Source organism: Thunnus maccoyii, chromosome 1 (genome assembly GCF_910596095.1).
Source record: "Thunnus maccoyii chromosome 1, fThuMac1.1, whole genome shotgun sequence".
Classification (NCBI taxonomy): domain Eukaryota; kingdom Metazoa; phylum Chordata; class Actinopteri; order Scombriformes; family Scombridae; genus Thunnus; species Thunnus maccoyii.
The window spans coordinates 3623040-3637768 of record NC_056533.1 but is presented as its reverse complement, the minus strand read 5'-3'; the positions used below and the strand labels follow the sequence as shown (position 1 = coordinate 3637768).

The 14729-nt window shown below is 39.1% G+C and overlaps 1 protein-coding gene across 2 annotated transcripts; it reads right to left on the bottom strand.

Annotated features, from left to right (window-relative positions):
• Positions 1-2780: 2780 nt before the first annotated feature.
• On the bottom strand, positions 2781-11673 carry rbb4l (retinoblastoma binding protein 4, like). Of its 2 annotated transcripts, none has more exons than XM_042430314.1 (12): positions 11510-11673; positions 10565-10709; positions 9613-9758; positions 7824-8000; positions 7591-7706; positions 6648-6808; positions 6441-6567; positions 6196-6273; positions 5748-5824; positions 4475-4532; positions 4057-4167; positions 2781-3777 (listed from the first exon to the last, which is right to left on the bottom strand). In XM_042430314.1, exons 1-12 carry the CDS (start codon positions 11523-11525, stop codon positions 3709-3711), a joined length of 1281 nt encoding a protein of 426 aa, XP_042286248.1. In that variant the 5' UTR covers positions 11526-11673; the 3' UTR covers positions 2781-3708. The 2 variants fall into 2 exon arrangements, with proteins under 2 accessions (XP_042286248.1, XP_042286335.1); XM_042430401.1 differs by having other exon boundaries at positions 7824-7997.
• Positions 11674-14729: the final 3056 nt, after the last annotated feature.

Genomic DNA, 14729 nt, shown 5'->3' with positions numbered 1-14729 from the left:
TAGTGTGGCAGAGGAGACTTATATAAAATTGGATAGTGCACTTCGCTAATATGAGGTTACAGCTAATCAAAGGTCAAGATGGTTTGTAAGTGGTCAACAGTACAAATTTGCACATCAAAATTTAACTAAAAAATTTTTTGTAAATACTCATCTGACCACCTCCCATGTTTGACAAAAAGCAGCTGGAAAAGCAGCCACACAGCTGATCTTCCCACCTGAACACTACCACCAGATTTCTTCTCAGTCTGCCTGTTAAACAGTTACCTAAAAGGGCTAAACGTTGAACTTTGAGTGGCTACGACTACTCATCTACGGCACGCTTCATACTGAGCTTCATACTGGATTGACCCACTGACAGCTGGAGACTTCCACAAGTCACAAACATTTTCTCCTTTTGTTTTATTGGGTGGGAGAGAGGGCTGACTGTACACCAGGCTGAGTCCAGGATGGTTGATGAGGAGGATTGATTGGTGTAGTCATTAAAATTAGAATCCTTAATATTTTCATTATATCAAACCCCATTCATATTTACATTCTCACATTTCCTCTAAATGACATTCTCATAGATAGTGGTGGAATCCATATTTCCTGTGCAATACTCAGATTAGACTACGCCGTGTTAGGGCCACTGTGGGAGATTTAAACAAAAATCCAGAATAAAGTTGAAACATTAGGGAAAGTCGGAATTTTAAAAAAGTCAAAATTAAGTTGTAATTTTATGAGAAAAATAATTATGAGAATAAAGTTATAGTGTTATGAGAAAGAAGTTTTCTGCGTATTATCATATTTTGGGTAAAATAAATCACGTAAGACATTCGGTACATACTGGACGAGATGCAGAAGACAGAAACATTTCACACAATGTGTGAGTGAACGTTCCATCATGAGTTCAGTCGTACTTAACCGGACGACGTTGCCAGCTGTCTTTTTTTTAGTTTAGCTTTATTATAAGAACGTGAATCCTCTGAGCCTGTGATTAGATCCACCAGTTGCTGCTCTTCTGTTCTAGTTCACACTCAGTGTGTGTTTGCTGCCCCCAGTGGTCAATCCACATCATTACACACACAACTAGGACTTGTATTATTGGAACTACCAGTGGCCACAGGTATTGCCCAATTCATCAAGACTGAAATTTGTAGGATTGTAACTTAAACTTTGGTTTAATAGTTCCACCTCCAGGGAAACTGTTAAATCTAGTTCTATCACTAATATATAACTTTCAAAATAAAATGAAGGATTTTGTTATTCATTTTAGAGACGACAGCTCAGCAAATGTCCTTCTGCACAATATATCCCCTCATTCAGATCTTTTTTTTTTTTTTTTTTGAAGCATATGATTTGATTTCCATATGGTCAGCTCAACAGGGTGTACAGATGAAAGCCAAGTCAGGAGTTCTGAAACATGTTTGTTCACTGACAAACTCTTTAATGTAAATTATGTTTGAAAACATTTAGTACAGCAGAATAACGGGCCCTGTCATCTTTAAAACTTTCTACTGGAAGAAAATTGAATGTGATTTTTCCTTTTGTAATGAGTTTGAATAAAAAGGTGTTGATTTCCATCAGTAACGGATTTTAAAAGGAGCAATTACAGGACGTGTAGTTGGTGAATATGAGGAAGTTCTTCAGTATGTGTGTGTGTGTGTGTGGAGTCCTGATACAGTCAGAACTCTTAACGTCACCAGGATCAAAACAAGTCATGGAAATCATTTCTGCTTTCTGTTTTGGAGCTGAAAGAATAGAATCATCTCAAATCAGTGTTAATTCACACACTTGGATCCAATCAGCATATTACATTCTCATTCAACAGTTTCATTTTGTTGCACACCTTTTGTCAGGTTCTGTCACCCAGGCAACAGCTTGTATTGCAGATCGTGAATATACAAGTTATTCTCACTGATATGCTAATGTTAACACCGCTTCATCATTTGGAATCCCAGTCCTTAATTAGTGGGTAGAATTACAAGACTGAACCACTATCAGCGTCTCTGCTTGTAAACTCATAGTGGTGAAAGTGTTCAGCTTGTTTCTCCCATATTCCAGCTCACCAGCCTGTAATGGAGTCATTTCTGTCTGTTGCACAAGAGGCTGTCCTTTTTGAACTCAGCATAATGTAAAGTGAGTAAGAATCATAAGAGGTGGTACTTCTTTAACAAATATGTACACAGACAACCTGGGTCTGTGATCGGGTGTAATATCCAGAAGATGGATTAAGGGAACGGGTGTGTTAAGATGCAAGATGTTGCATTTCAAGTCCAGTTGATTTTATCTGACCTCTCCTGGCCTTTTTGTAAATTTCTCCTCAGATATTAAAAAAAATCTAAATTGATGTGAACACGTACAGGGTCAGGCGGTGTGTGCGTACTTTTCTTTTGGGTTAGAGGACAGTTGTAGTCACAGGGGAAGACTTGTGAAAGGTTTCAGCATCTATTTCCTCTTTGTTTGGCGTTGCCCCAGATTGACTCTCAGGTAATGTCAGAATCTACCTCTGCAGGTGAGACTAACTGTGAAAGAGGCCTGAGTCACCATAGCTTCAGAGAGCTTTATTTTTACTAAAAAAAAAGATGAGCCCACACCCCCTTCTTTGATTGTACAATGTTCTTAAAGTCCTGTCTTGCTTTTCAATAAACATTTTGTAGAATTTGCAATGTTTTTTTTCATTGCTCTGATTATTGTGTCTGTCATATAGAAAGTGTCATCTGTGTGTGCAGCGTTTCTCAAAATGCAGAATGAATACGTCTGTCTGAGGAAATGTTTTCATATCGACAAATGAGAAGCTATTTTTGAGAAGTTACAAAAGTTTTATTGCAATTTGTGGCGCAGGAAACAAAACATGGCAGTTTCACATTATGTAAGAACAGAAAGAGGAGAGCAAAAAAAAAGACAGACATGTTTCCCTCTAGTGCACTAAATTAGTCCCACACCTTTCACTCAAGCCAAATACTGACAAGTCTGATGTACCTCAAGGAGGCTCCAGGTTATAACTGAGGCAAACAGCAGGGAATGTTTCTTCACAGGACAGCCAGCGTGTGTCTGCTAAATATGGTTTTATGTAACAAAAATAAAAGGTAAGTTATGAAAGAAAGCCTCCCTGAACATGACCAGGGTGGTTAACCTAGAACCAATCACACCATTTAGACACATGTAGATCAGTTTCCTGAAAGCATTTCGATGCTCGGATCAAATTTGTCCATCGTCTGGATTTTCCTTACATACATACTGTCTAGTGGTTTCTGGCTACTTGTCAAAATGGAAAATAACACTTGTGTTTTCCTTGCATGAGCCCTTTGAAATGAACTGATAGGTCTAACAATAAGTTACTGTAACTCTGTGCACATACAGTCTTCAAACCCCCTTCACCACTATATCCCATCCCCCAAACACTGGAGACACTACCACCTGAGCAGGTAGAAAACTCCAAATCCCATCCATTGCAGACCAATGGCAGAACTATTCCAAGTGCTTAAGCGCTTTGGGGTACCTGGGCCATGTTGAGGTGTAAGCAAGATGAAATTGAATCCAACCGTCTGTTAGCAAGGGTGGAATCCAAGCTTTCTCTAACTCTGCACATTACTCGTTTATGTGGAGAGCAGATTTTTTCATTTTGCACCGGAGTTAAGCCAGAGAGGGAAACGACAGGCTGGGCTGGGTCTGGAGCTCAGGGGATGGAGGAGGGGCTGTGCCTGGAGAGAGTCATGCAGAGCTGGGTTATGATCCCTGGGCCTCCAGCTCTGATGCGGGAGTGTCTGGCTCCTCATCATTGTAGATATTCTCTGCCTGAAGGATGACAGTACACACACAAGCCTTTATGTACACACACATCTCTGGTGTCTCAAACTATATGAAAGTGGCTGAAAAAGAAAAAGGCAGCTTTGTAACACTGAAAGATGCAAATGGCTCACGTTTGCCTCGGTATTAAAAACCAGGCTCACCAAAAAAAGAGCAATGTGCACAACAATTAGTAAATGGCTTTATTCTAACAGTGCTAAGCTAACAGCCAGTTAGCTCAGTTAGCAAAAGTGTGTTTGTTTTGCGATGGACAGCAGCTGTACTCACCATCTGCCAGACTTGCATGATGTTGTCCTCCGACACTGAGCAGATGACCCAGGGTTCGTTGGGGTTCCAGGAGAAGTCAGAGATCTTGGCTGTGTGGCCACCGTGGATGAACTGATGGGAGAGGAAGAGAAGACGTTAGAGACAGACATCCAGAAGTGGTTGTGAGGTGGTTTAACCTTCTTCCTCAGTGGGCAGTTACAATGTCACTGACCAACCAGTAGATGTGAATTATTATGGACTTCTGTAATGAAGTTAGATGTACTGGTATAGTAGTAGTACTGAAAGGCTCTCGTATCACATTACCTGCACTGCTGTTTGTGTTTATGTGAAGGATAGTTTCATGCCCACTGATATATTCATATCAGATGTGAGTTTGAGTAACATGGCTCAGTGATCTTGACTTCTGGATATCACTTACCAGCAGTTCTGGTGGGCCGTCCTCAGCATCTTCTGCTGACTGCTCCTCTCCGATTTTACTAAGCAACGAAAACAAAGAATTGAGTGTAAAATCAAGTTTTTAACATTTTGTTTAACATTCATCAACTTGTTTTATTCAAAGCAATCAAGACTACACTTTCACCCACATGTATAGTCTACTAACAGGCAATCTTACTCTTTATCTTAACTAATCACACAGGGATCCATATATGTTCAACAAGTTATCAAGCTTCCATGCTTCTACGGTGGGAAACTGACTGATAGTGCTGGTTTAAGTCAGCAGGTAACTAACAATACATTTCAATACAGAAATATGTTTGAGGTCACTTAGCAACAGTGTCTCCATTACAGTTTGCCCACCAGAGAGCACTGACCAGTTTCATTTAACACTGGAAAATGCTCCACTTAGAAAAAAATAATTTAACGGATCCTTATTAAAAAGATTGGTCATGTATTTATGGACCACAAAATATTATTATTAATAAACACAAACAAACACATCAATCTATACTCAGTCACCTGACCAACATCCATACTGACGGCACAAAGTCATGCAGGTTATTTAAGTTAGTTGAAGTTATTATGATGCTTTAGTGTTATATTTTACTGGCCTTAAAGGCTACTTCATAAAAAAAAGGACTAATTAGTTTAGTTATTGAACTACCACTAGTAAGTACAAAACTCTCCCTTTATCAAACCTGTCGTTTCTATCCAGAGGCATTCATTATAGATAAGAACGTGAGACATTATGAGATCATGTCTACAAAATATGGCACAACAACAAAAGTACTTTTCACCCTCTGAAAGCAAAACTAAATGTCATAAAACCTTCAGACATTCAGATCATGCAAATCAGAGTTGTGTCACATAATATATACTGCAAAATAACGAAGATGCCATTTTTGTTTTGCTCATAGATGAACAGTTCTTGTCTCACACTTTGTAGATATGTTTACAATACTTGTCTAAATGTAAATAATTGACCGTGACCTTAACAGACATGACAGCTGGGAGATGTTGCTGTTGAGTCCAGATGGCTTCAGTTTACAGTGGCAATAATTAATAGACATCATCATATCTGGCATGCTTTCATTTTATGAGTAGTTTTTGTGCTCATCCTGCGGCAGACAGTGTTTACTGTACACTAATCACTTGAACATGTTTTCCTAAAACTCCTGAGCAGCAATTAAAGAATCCCCAATCAAAGCTGAATATAAAGACATGGATTCTGAGGTATGGCTGACAGTTGTTACCTGAGATCCCAGACGTTGAGACGTCGGTCGGTACCGCTGGAGGCCAGGATTGTCTCATTGTGAGGAGACCATTGTACCTAATGAGTTGGACAGTTGGACACTGGCAGGTCAACAAAGTGCTCATATAGCAGTAGAAAATCACATCAGGCTTGGTTGCACCTCAGAAAACAGTTTCAGAATGATGCAGAACATCTGCCAATCACCTACTGCCTGCTGAAGATGTTACTCACTCCAACTACAGGTAGATCTGTTAACAGTGATTACACTGTGGATCACTATTGCATTTTAGCTTTTTATGACTTATTAGGCATCACGTTGGCTGTCATGTTGGTTAACAGCAGACTGATATTCATCTTTCATTTGAATCTGTGTTTGACTAACATGTATTACAGCACATTTTCATACATGTCGTGTTTGCTAGGCACTTGGAGGCAATTTGAGTACTTACCTGGAAAATTTCATCTTTGTGGGATTCAAAGGAGTGGAGCTTCAGTTTGAGGTTCCTTAGATCCCACAATGCAACGGTCTGAGAGAAACAAAGCAACACAAAGCATTCAATATTTATTACAGATTTCACCCAAAGCTACTTTTTTATTATCAGTCTGAAATTGGCAATATCTACTGTCCTTTAAAAAAAACGACTGTTTTGTGAGGTCGGGGTCTCGGGTTTGTGTATTTTTGTCTCTTCTCTACCTTATCAGCAGAACCAGTGGCAAGAATGAACTCGCTGTAGGGGTTGAAGCTCAGACAGTTGACTTCAGCAGTGTGAGCATCTACTGAGTGGCTGGCTTTGGATGTGTTGTTGGACCGAGTGTCCCATCTGGTGGGGGATGAAACATGAGGGTCAGATCTGTAATCAAAACCAGACAAACAGACTGCCTATTTGTATCAGTCACTTACATCATAAGTTTTTGGTCGTCAGCCACAGAGCCAAACAGAGATTCATGGAGCAAATGCCAGGAAACATCTTCCACCACAGCTGTGTGGCCGGTGAAGATGGTCTTGGCATCCACGATCTTTCCTTCTTTTGGGCCGGCCCCAATGTCCCATAGACAGATGGTCTGTGGAGAGAAATGAGAGTGGGGAGCACAGGGTGTTGGTATTAATTTTTTTATAGGATGGGAGCATGCTGCATCACTGAGTATAGCCATAATCTATCATCACCATTTATTTCCAAGTATGTCGTTGCTGGACTGTATTCCAGTCTTTCCCTAACTTTTTTTTTTCCTGCTGTATCTTCACAGTCTTACCAGATGAGCTCATGTACCCCTTTATCAACACCACCCATCAGTATCCACTGCATCATACAAGTGGATAGCACTTTGACTTTCACTATGAATGAAAAGTACGTTACAAATTAAATGTATTATTATTATATTCTAATATTTCCCTCTGATGTTCAGGCCTGTCTCTTTTTACAGGATGTTTGAGCAAGTTTGCATTTGTGCTATTTACCACAAGAACATAAATAAATAAATAAATAGGAATAAAGTAAAGCTTTTGTTGAAATTGCTTTCTGAACATTTTGGAGGCTATAGTTTATGGTGCTGTCAAATTGTATTCCTTTACCTGAGATGTATGTAATCTTTCATCCAACTCATTTATATCAATGAGTTAGAAAGACACCTCTCAGTATAAAACCCAACACAGTTCAACAGGACGCACACTACAGCCTCCATAATAACCTTTAAATTGAATGAACAGGTTCAACAAATGAAGGTAAGATTACAGTCTGAACTCACATTAGGACCCTTCTAACTCATATACACATTTTCAAAGTCACTATTATAAATTGCTCTGCTCTGGATAAGCAGTAAGTAAGGTTTTAGTTTTAGTCACTTACATGGTCATCGGAGGCACTGAGTAGGTTGCCGCTGAGATTGGGATTCCAGGAAAGGCCATAACCTTCTTTCTGGTGGCCTTTCAGCCTCAAGTCAGGGCTACACTCCCCACTGGGATCTGAAAAACAAAACACAAAAATACACACCACATTCAGCTTCGTGATGTGTGATTCATCAGAGTGTGAGCATTCAGATGCATGTATTAATTAGTATATAAGTACAGCAGTGATCCCACCTGGCTTAGACGGGTGTTTAGTGTAGTCAAAGACCAGCACGTCAGAGGTGGGGGTCTTGGTGGCGATGATGCAGGGACTCTGGGGCATGTAACGGGCTCGGTTCACCTCTCCCTCATGGTTGATCTTGATCTCGATTTCTATTTTCCCACTTACTGAACCGAATCCACCGAACTCTGACGACAGAATACAATCAGACTTCAGTACATCCGAGGTAGGAAACGGACACCTGACACTTGAAAACTGCAGGTTAAACCTTTCTCTTCCTTTATATTTAGCAGGTCATGTTGGCAGATAATGAGTTGCTGTTTGAGGGTTCTATTTTTCTATGTTGATTTGTCAACTGTAAAATGTATCGTAAAAGAAAATACATCTAAAGGATATGTATCAAGATTGCTATATGTTGATTTAAAAAGAATTCCTATCTGTCAATATATCATTGTTGATTTTTTTAAACTCCTATCAGTATCTACATCAAACATCCGGTATTGATCAGGCTACGGTAAAAACTCAATAAAATATTTTAAACCAATCCCACCCCCCACCTCCCAAAAATCAACCTGTAGAGTAAAAAGATTTCACTAATACTACAAACATCTAAAACCACCTGATGTGTTGAATCTAGATATTTCTATTTACAGCATTTTAACACCTTAAAAGTCTCCATCACCACATCTGTCAAGCAGGACTTGTCAAAAGTAAATAAATAAAAAGAGAACTTGCATGATTAGAAACAAATCAATATGTAGTAAACTATTACTTTACCCATCTACTCTGATATGTAAACTTGGTTGGCTCTGTATGTGTTGATATTAAGACTTGGACTGTACCTTTAAATTGTTCGGTGGCCATACTAACGTACTAATACTACCTCTGGCACCACACTAAAGAAGCAGTGAGCCTTCAGCACACCTACACACAGTTGGGCGTCCATCAACATACCTGCTGGAAGACAGAGTAAGACAGTTTCAGCACTCAGATAGAATGGAACATGACTCATTCATTCATTCTCTCACAATACAAAACATCTCAGCTAATCAATGTCTAAACCACTTTCTGCATCTGTTTTGTAAAACTAAAACCAAATGAAAGGTTTTAAAGCCCTACATCTTCATATTAAAGCACATCACTTTGCAATATGCCAAAAAAAATCCAGCCTTTATTTAGGTTTGAGCTTGTATAAAATCAGTTTATTCTCACATACAGCTGGTTTAAGGACATAATTTTGTACACTGCTCTGATTGGACAGTTATTTTCTCCAGTTGACAATATTCATTACACAACAAACTGTAGTTCATTTCCTGAGTAATGCATTTCCACACATTAGTTTTTTTTCTTTCTTCATTGAAGTCCTTTTAGCTTGTTTAAGTTATATCATATTGAATGGAGAAGCTGTTGACCCCAACAATAAGCTTTTCCTATATTTGTCATAACTGAGTTGGAGTAGAAACAGCTGGGAATTAAACCGAGCTTGACTGGTTGTTTACAGGTTGTTGCTCCTGTGTGTCAAGAGGAAAACTTTTCTAGGTTGCAGATGGGTCACTTTTGGTGACTTTCTCTATGAGCGACATCTTAATGGTGAGGTTAAAGGCACTCTGTGGACTATTAGACCACTGTTGGTGTAATGTTTTGATCTTGCTTTCTACCATAATGCACAAGCACACACATACGTGACAGTAGTGAGGAATGTTAGGTCTTTCAGATGTACATTATGTATTTAGCTTACAAAAAACTCCAAGTGGGAAACTTTGTGGTGTTGATATTGTGCTTTTTGGTTTAAGTAAAACTTACCTCCTTTCTCGCTGTCGTAGTGCGAGGCATCAAACTGGGCATCATCATTTGGTACCTGGACACTGGCTATGACGAGGTGGTTCTGCTCATCTGATGTATGGGTTCCCAAAACCAGCCTGTGGACGGCGTAGTCCTTTCCCTCGGGCCTGCAGAGTTCCACAAAATGAACATGAATTTAATTTTCTACTGGTCACACTTAGCATCTATGGTTTTGCCTTTCACTCTAACATTAGAGCAGGGCATTTCTTGTGATTAAAATCACTGCCACTGCACTTCTCCCTCTCTCTTGCTCATTTAGCATCATAAGTGAGTTATGTTACAGTTTACAGCTCCACTGCGGTCCCAAAGTCCACAGGAAACCTTTCACAGGCAGTGTCTGTTATTCAGCAGGCACAATTCTAATATAGTTTAGTATTGTTTCACCAACATTTTATCAGTTATACAAGCATACGTGTATGCAGCTCATTTAGATGTGGTAACAGATGCTTCATGGCTGTAATTAACTCCAGACAAGCCTTTATCTTTAGCTAGATATCCTGAACAGTGTCAATTAAATAGTTACCATTAAGCTGGTAAAAGTTAATAAACACAGCAAGAATGAGGCACAAATATAACTCCACAGTTATGCTGTTTGCCAACTCAAAAGACAACCAAGACAAAGAGATGTTGCAGGAAAACTCCAGCAGTGCATAAACACAGAAGATAGGAACAAACAAAAAAAGAAAAGAGTGGAATTTGTGAGCGAGACCCTCTGGTCACACAGGTGGTGGGCATGGACATTGGCACAAAGCTAGAAAGGCAGCAAATCATCTCCAGCCTCCACAACAGAGCCAGAATGCTACACAGCTAGATCTGTTAGACATTGGCTGTAATGAGTAGCCTCACAGACACCTGTTAACATTGTTGCTGAGATTTAAGCCATGAGCTGTAAGATGTGATAGATCAGAAATACCTGGTGACATCTGGAAGCCACTGGACAGTAAGGCTGGGCCACTCCAGTGCATGAGTCATCACCAGGTCGTACAGGAAAGGTGTGTTTTTCTTCCAAATCTTGTACTCTTCATTGATGACCCTTTCTTCCACTGCATCGTCATACACTATAGCAGAACAATGTGGCATAGGTTACAGGTATATACTGGAATTAATAGCACCCATTGCACCCCTCCTCCCCAACCAGTACATTTTGATCTTGAGTTACTCAAGGAAAGTTGAATAAGCATATACAGCAGGTACATACAGTACAAGCCTGGTACTGCTGGCCAATGTGCAGCTCCACTGGAGCAATTAGGTTTTCATTTAAAGTGTCCTCAGATAACTTATTCCTTAACAGAACTGCTTTATTAGGATGTGACTACTATAACTCACTTTCCATTTCCACATTTTCTCAACCAGCCCCCCCACAAGCTTCAGCGTGTGGAGCTGTTTAAGTCACGATCAAATCTGTCTAGCCTATACATTACACTATCAGCACATCATTACTCTGTGATGGCGGATGGACATATCTTTAGGAATCGTAGCCGTGTGTCTGTGTTACGTTCTTCCCTTGATTCAAAACTGGTTGCTGTTACCTGCCATCCCCATGGCGTATTTTTGTGAAAGGGGTGATGGCAGAGTAACAACAAGCAAACTATTTCTTAAGTTGAAACTTAAACAAGTGCTGTTTGGTGAACTGGATGTCTACCGCACTTAAAGAGTAGAGGTTTGGCATGACGTTCTCTTCAACACTTTAAACCGGCTTGTTAAAACCTATAAACCTGCTCATAAGACTTTACAAAGCTAGCGTATTATGCTAACATATTATGCTAGCGCCCCTGACAGGGTTAAACGGCCGCGGCGCGTACACAAAGCGGCACACGAGGCCACCGCTTTAAACACTGTGTGGTTTTAGTTGACCTACCCTCTTTATCGGCCATGTTCCAAACTCTGCGCTATGTCACGATGCTCGAAAGCAAAGTAACTGGGTAGACGCTGTTATAGTTCGTGCTGCTTTGGTTGTATCACCGCTAAACTAGCTCCTTCCTTTTCAGCGCGGAATTCGTCGGTACCTACTACGCATGCGTCAGTGCGCGCGTGCCAACGGGGGCCAACACTGCGCGTGAACTGCGCAGACAAATTGGCTCATTTCCAATATTGAGCATTTCCGCCTTTCACCCTAATACATCCATATTTTCACTTTAATATACATCCATATTTCACTCTGCATGGTGACAGACTGACATTGCCTTCTATACAGTCACACTGCTAGAGGGGCTAAAAATACAAATACAGTATACTACAGTACAAAATGCAACTACAGTGTATCATATGTCATAATATTGTGTCCATAAAGAGTACTGTTATGTAGTGACATGTCAGTCCGCAGTCTTAAAGCGCAGATGAGCCTAAGTACACCTGAGACTGACAAAGCACAGCTAATGTTTGAGGTGACAAAAGCTTTTCCTCTGGTGTCATCTTCAGGACAAACTTAATAGTTTTTCCCATAAGCAGTAAGGATTTATCAACAGTAAAGTGTCTCCATTTTTCTCCCATCTAACAATTTTGTTTTGTGATGTGTAATAAGCATTACAGCTTCACTATGCATTCCAATGAGTTTATTTTGTAAAAGTCTTGTCCATAAACAGCAAAAACAGTTTACAGTAAATTACAAACCTTGAAAATGCAAAACATGTTACAAATACAAGCATAACAAAGATTCAAAAGAAATTAAAAATGCATGAGTTTACATACATACAGTGTCTTAATCAGCTGTCATCAAAAAATAAATAGGTATATATTTCATGACAACAATAGTAGAAGCAAAGTAAAGGCAACTGGCACACAGTTAAAAGACAGTGTGATCTTTTATAAATCTACGTAAACTTTCACTGGGACAATAATAGGTTTGGCAATTTCAAAATGCATTATCACACTATGTTGTTCACAATGTTTCAGTTGAAAACCATCTTCACAGCTCTCAGTTTCCCTTACAGGTTAACGTGGTTCGGTTTAATCTCAGGTTTAAACATCGAGACGAGGCAACAGAAAAAGTGGATTGTGTATTTTTTTTTCTCCAAGTCCACCCCATACCAACAAATATCTGATTTTAAACAAAGGATCAATGGCCACTATCAAAAAAGAATGATCTGGAGTACAACAGTAGAGCATGCCACTATAAAAAGCTTTGAAATATACAGTGATCTATTTCACAGATACACAGAAGAACAGATGTATCACTTTTCCATAAAAAGATGAGCTGTTACCTAGAGCAGTCCAAGTAGAATAGTGGTCCTATATTCTACAACAAAAGTAAAATATACAGATATAGTTAATATTGAGTTACAATGTGTAACCCAGTTGTGCACAACACTTCATACATGTATCTATGTATTTCCATTCATAATTTTCTGGTTACATAAAAGAGTAACATAGCATGATGGATAATGTTTGACAGTTACTGAATATTCCCGAAGTTCCTCCCATAATTATCCTTGTAAAAAAGCAATTTCAAGCTACAACTAGAATGATCAGTACACTGTAATACCCAACATATATCATAGACAGTAGGAGAGTATATATATGGAGATCTTATCAAATGTTTGTACACAGTGACAGGAGATGAGTGATAAAATACAGATAGGTATGCACGGGCCAGTATAAATACTGACTGATGGCTATCTACACTATGTGTGGTTATGAAGTACTGGGAAGAACAATAGCAACCCCTACACCCTGATTCTTCTGGCCTAAATGTGAAGTGACATAGAGTGACACTATGGTATACCTGTATATCTTGTCACAAACAAATAAGAGATGCACCAATACTGTATTTTTATTGTGACACAGATTTCACAAACTACTTCGGCACATGTAATGGGGTCACTTTTCAAACAATAATTAAGGAGGCAGTAAGTAATCATTTTTACTGTTATAGCATTGCATAAACATCTGTAGGGATTGACAGGGTTATGAATAAATAAACCTGTGAGCTTTGTGATTACTATTTTACAATGCATTTAGGTTAAACTGCCTGAAAAAGGTCTGTGCTTAAGACTAGCAGTTTCACATTTCACTCTGAAAGATACAGCCGACCCTTTCACAGCCTGTCTGTGAATTTTGATTTTTTTATTAGCCCTAATAAAATAAGTTTAAGTCTAATTACTTGTCTTGCAAATTTACCTGCTATGGGTTTATTACAAATTCGTTATGTTATTATGTAAACCTAAAGCCTTAAGTCTCTAGTACTCATGCTGTTTTCCCTTAGATTTTCATTTAGTTTTCAGTTATTTATGTCTTTATCCTTTGTTAATGTGGTATTTTTTTAAATATCAGGTTGTTAAGATAGCTGAGGTAGCATTAGCCTTAAGCTAATATAGCTGTGTTTATGAAATCTGAGAAATTACTCCTCTTAAGTGGTTACATTTTTTACACTGGTAAGCTTAACCTAGCTTTCGATTCTTGTTATTATAGATTTACATTCATTCTTTAAACATCCAAAAATATTTGTGATTGTTGACTTTAAAGACATTGTGTTAAACACATTATTTTCGAAACCACATTAAAAAATCCATTTGAGTCATAGTAGTCCTGTGGCCAGCTTGTTATGCTCGAGCTAGCCTCTGGGCTGGAGTACAATATAATTCATGTGTGTCTCTCTGCCAGCTAAATATGCCAGTCGCCAACCTACTGGCACATCCAGCTGCTCACCAACAAAAAACACATTTCTGCTATTGAACAGCCTCGTTCCCAGGCCAAAACATGACAGAATTATGCGAGTATGCTGAAGAAGTAGTATTACTTCTTCACTGGACTTTAGCTCTAGCTAGCTAGCCTTTCTCTGTTCTCACAGTGTGTCACTTTCAGGGAACCATAGAAAACTCCTGATTGTTGCAAGTGCTCAAGTTGTTTCATTCTGACCTAAATGATGAAATTCAGTGTTCTTATCACAGTTTACATGATGCTGTGCCAACAACTCCCACATTGAGATCAGTTTACTCATCACAAGTGATACTACTCCTGTATAATCTTCTGTTGCTCTGGAGGGAGTGTCCCAAAATTTGGAGGAAATGACCCAGATGATGTCATTGGGGTTATCTTGGCTTGGGTTTGGATACTCCAAATTTTAATAGAAAGCTTGAATT

Bases quoted from the DNA above. Each gene is read 5' to 3' on its own strand.
- rbb4l (XM_042430314.1), bottom strand. The intron at 4,533-5,747 runs GTAACAACTGTC...TTCGTTGCTTAG, and splicing joins CTCAACGTCTGGGATCTCAG to TAAAATCGGAGAGGAGCAGT. The intron at 3,778-4,056 runs GTGAGTACAGCT...GTCATCCTTCAG, and splicing joins TCATGCAAGTCTGGCAGATG to GCAGAGAATATCTACAATGA.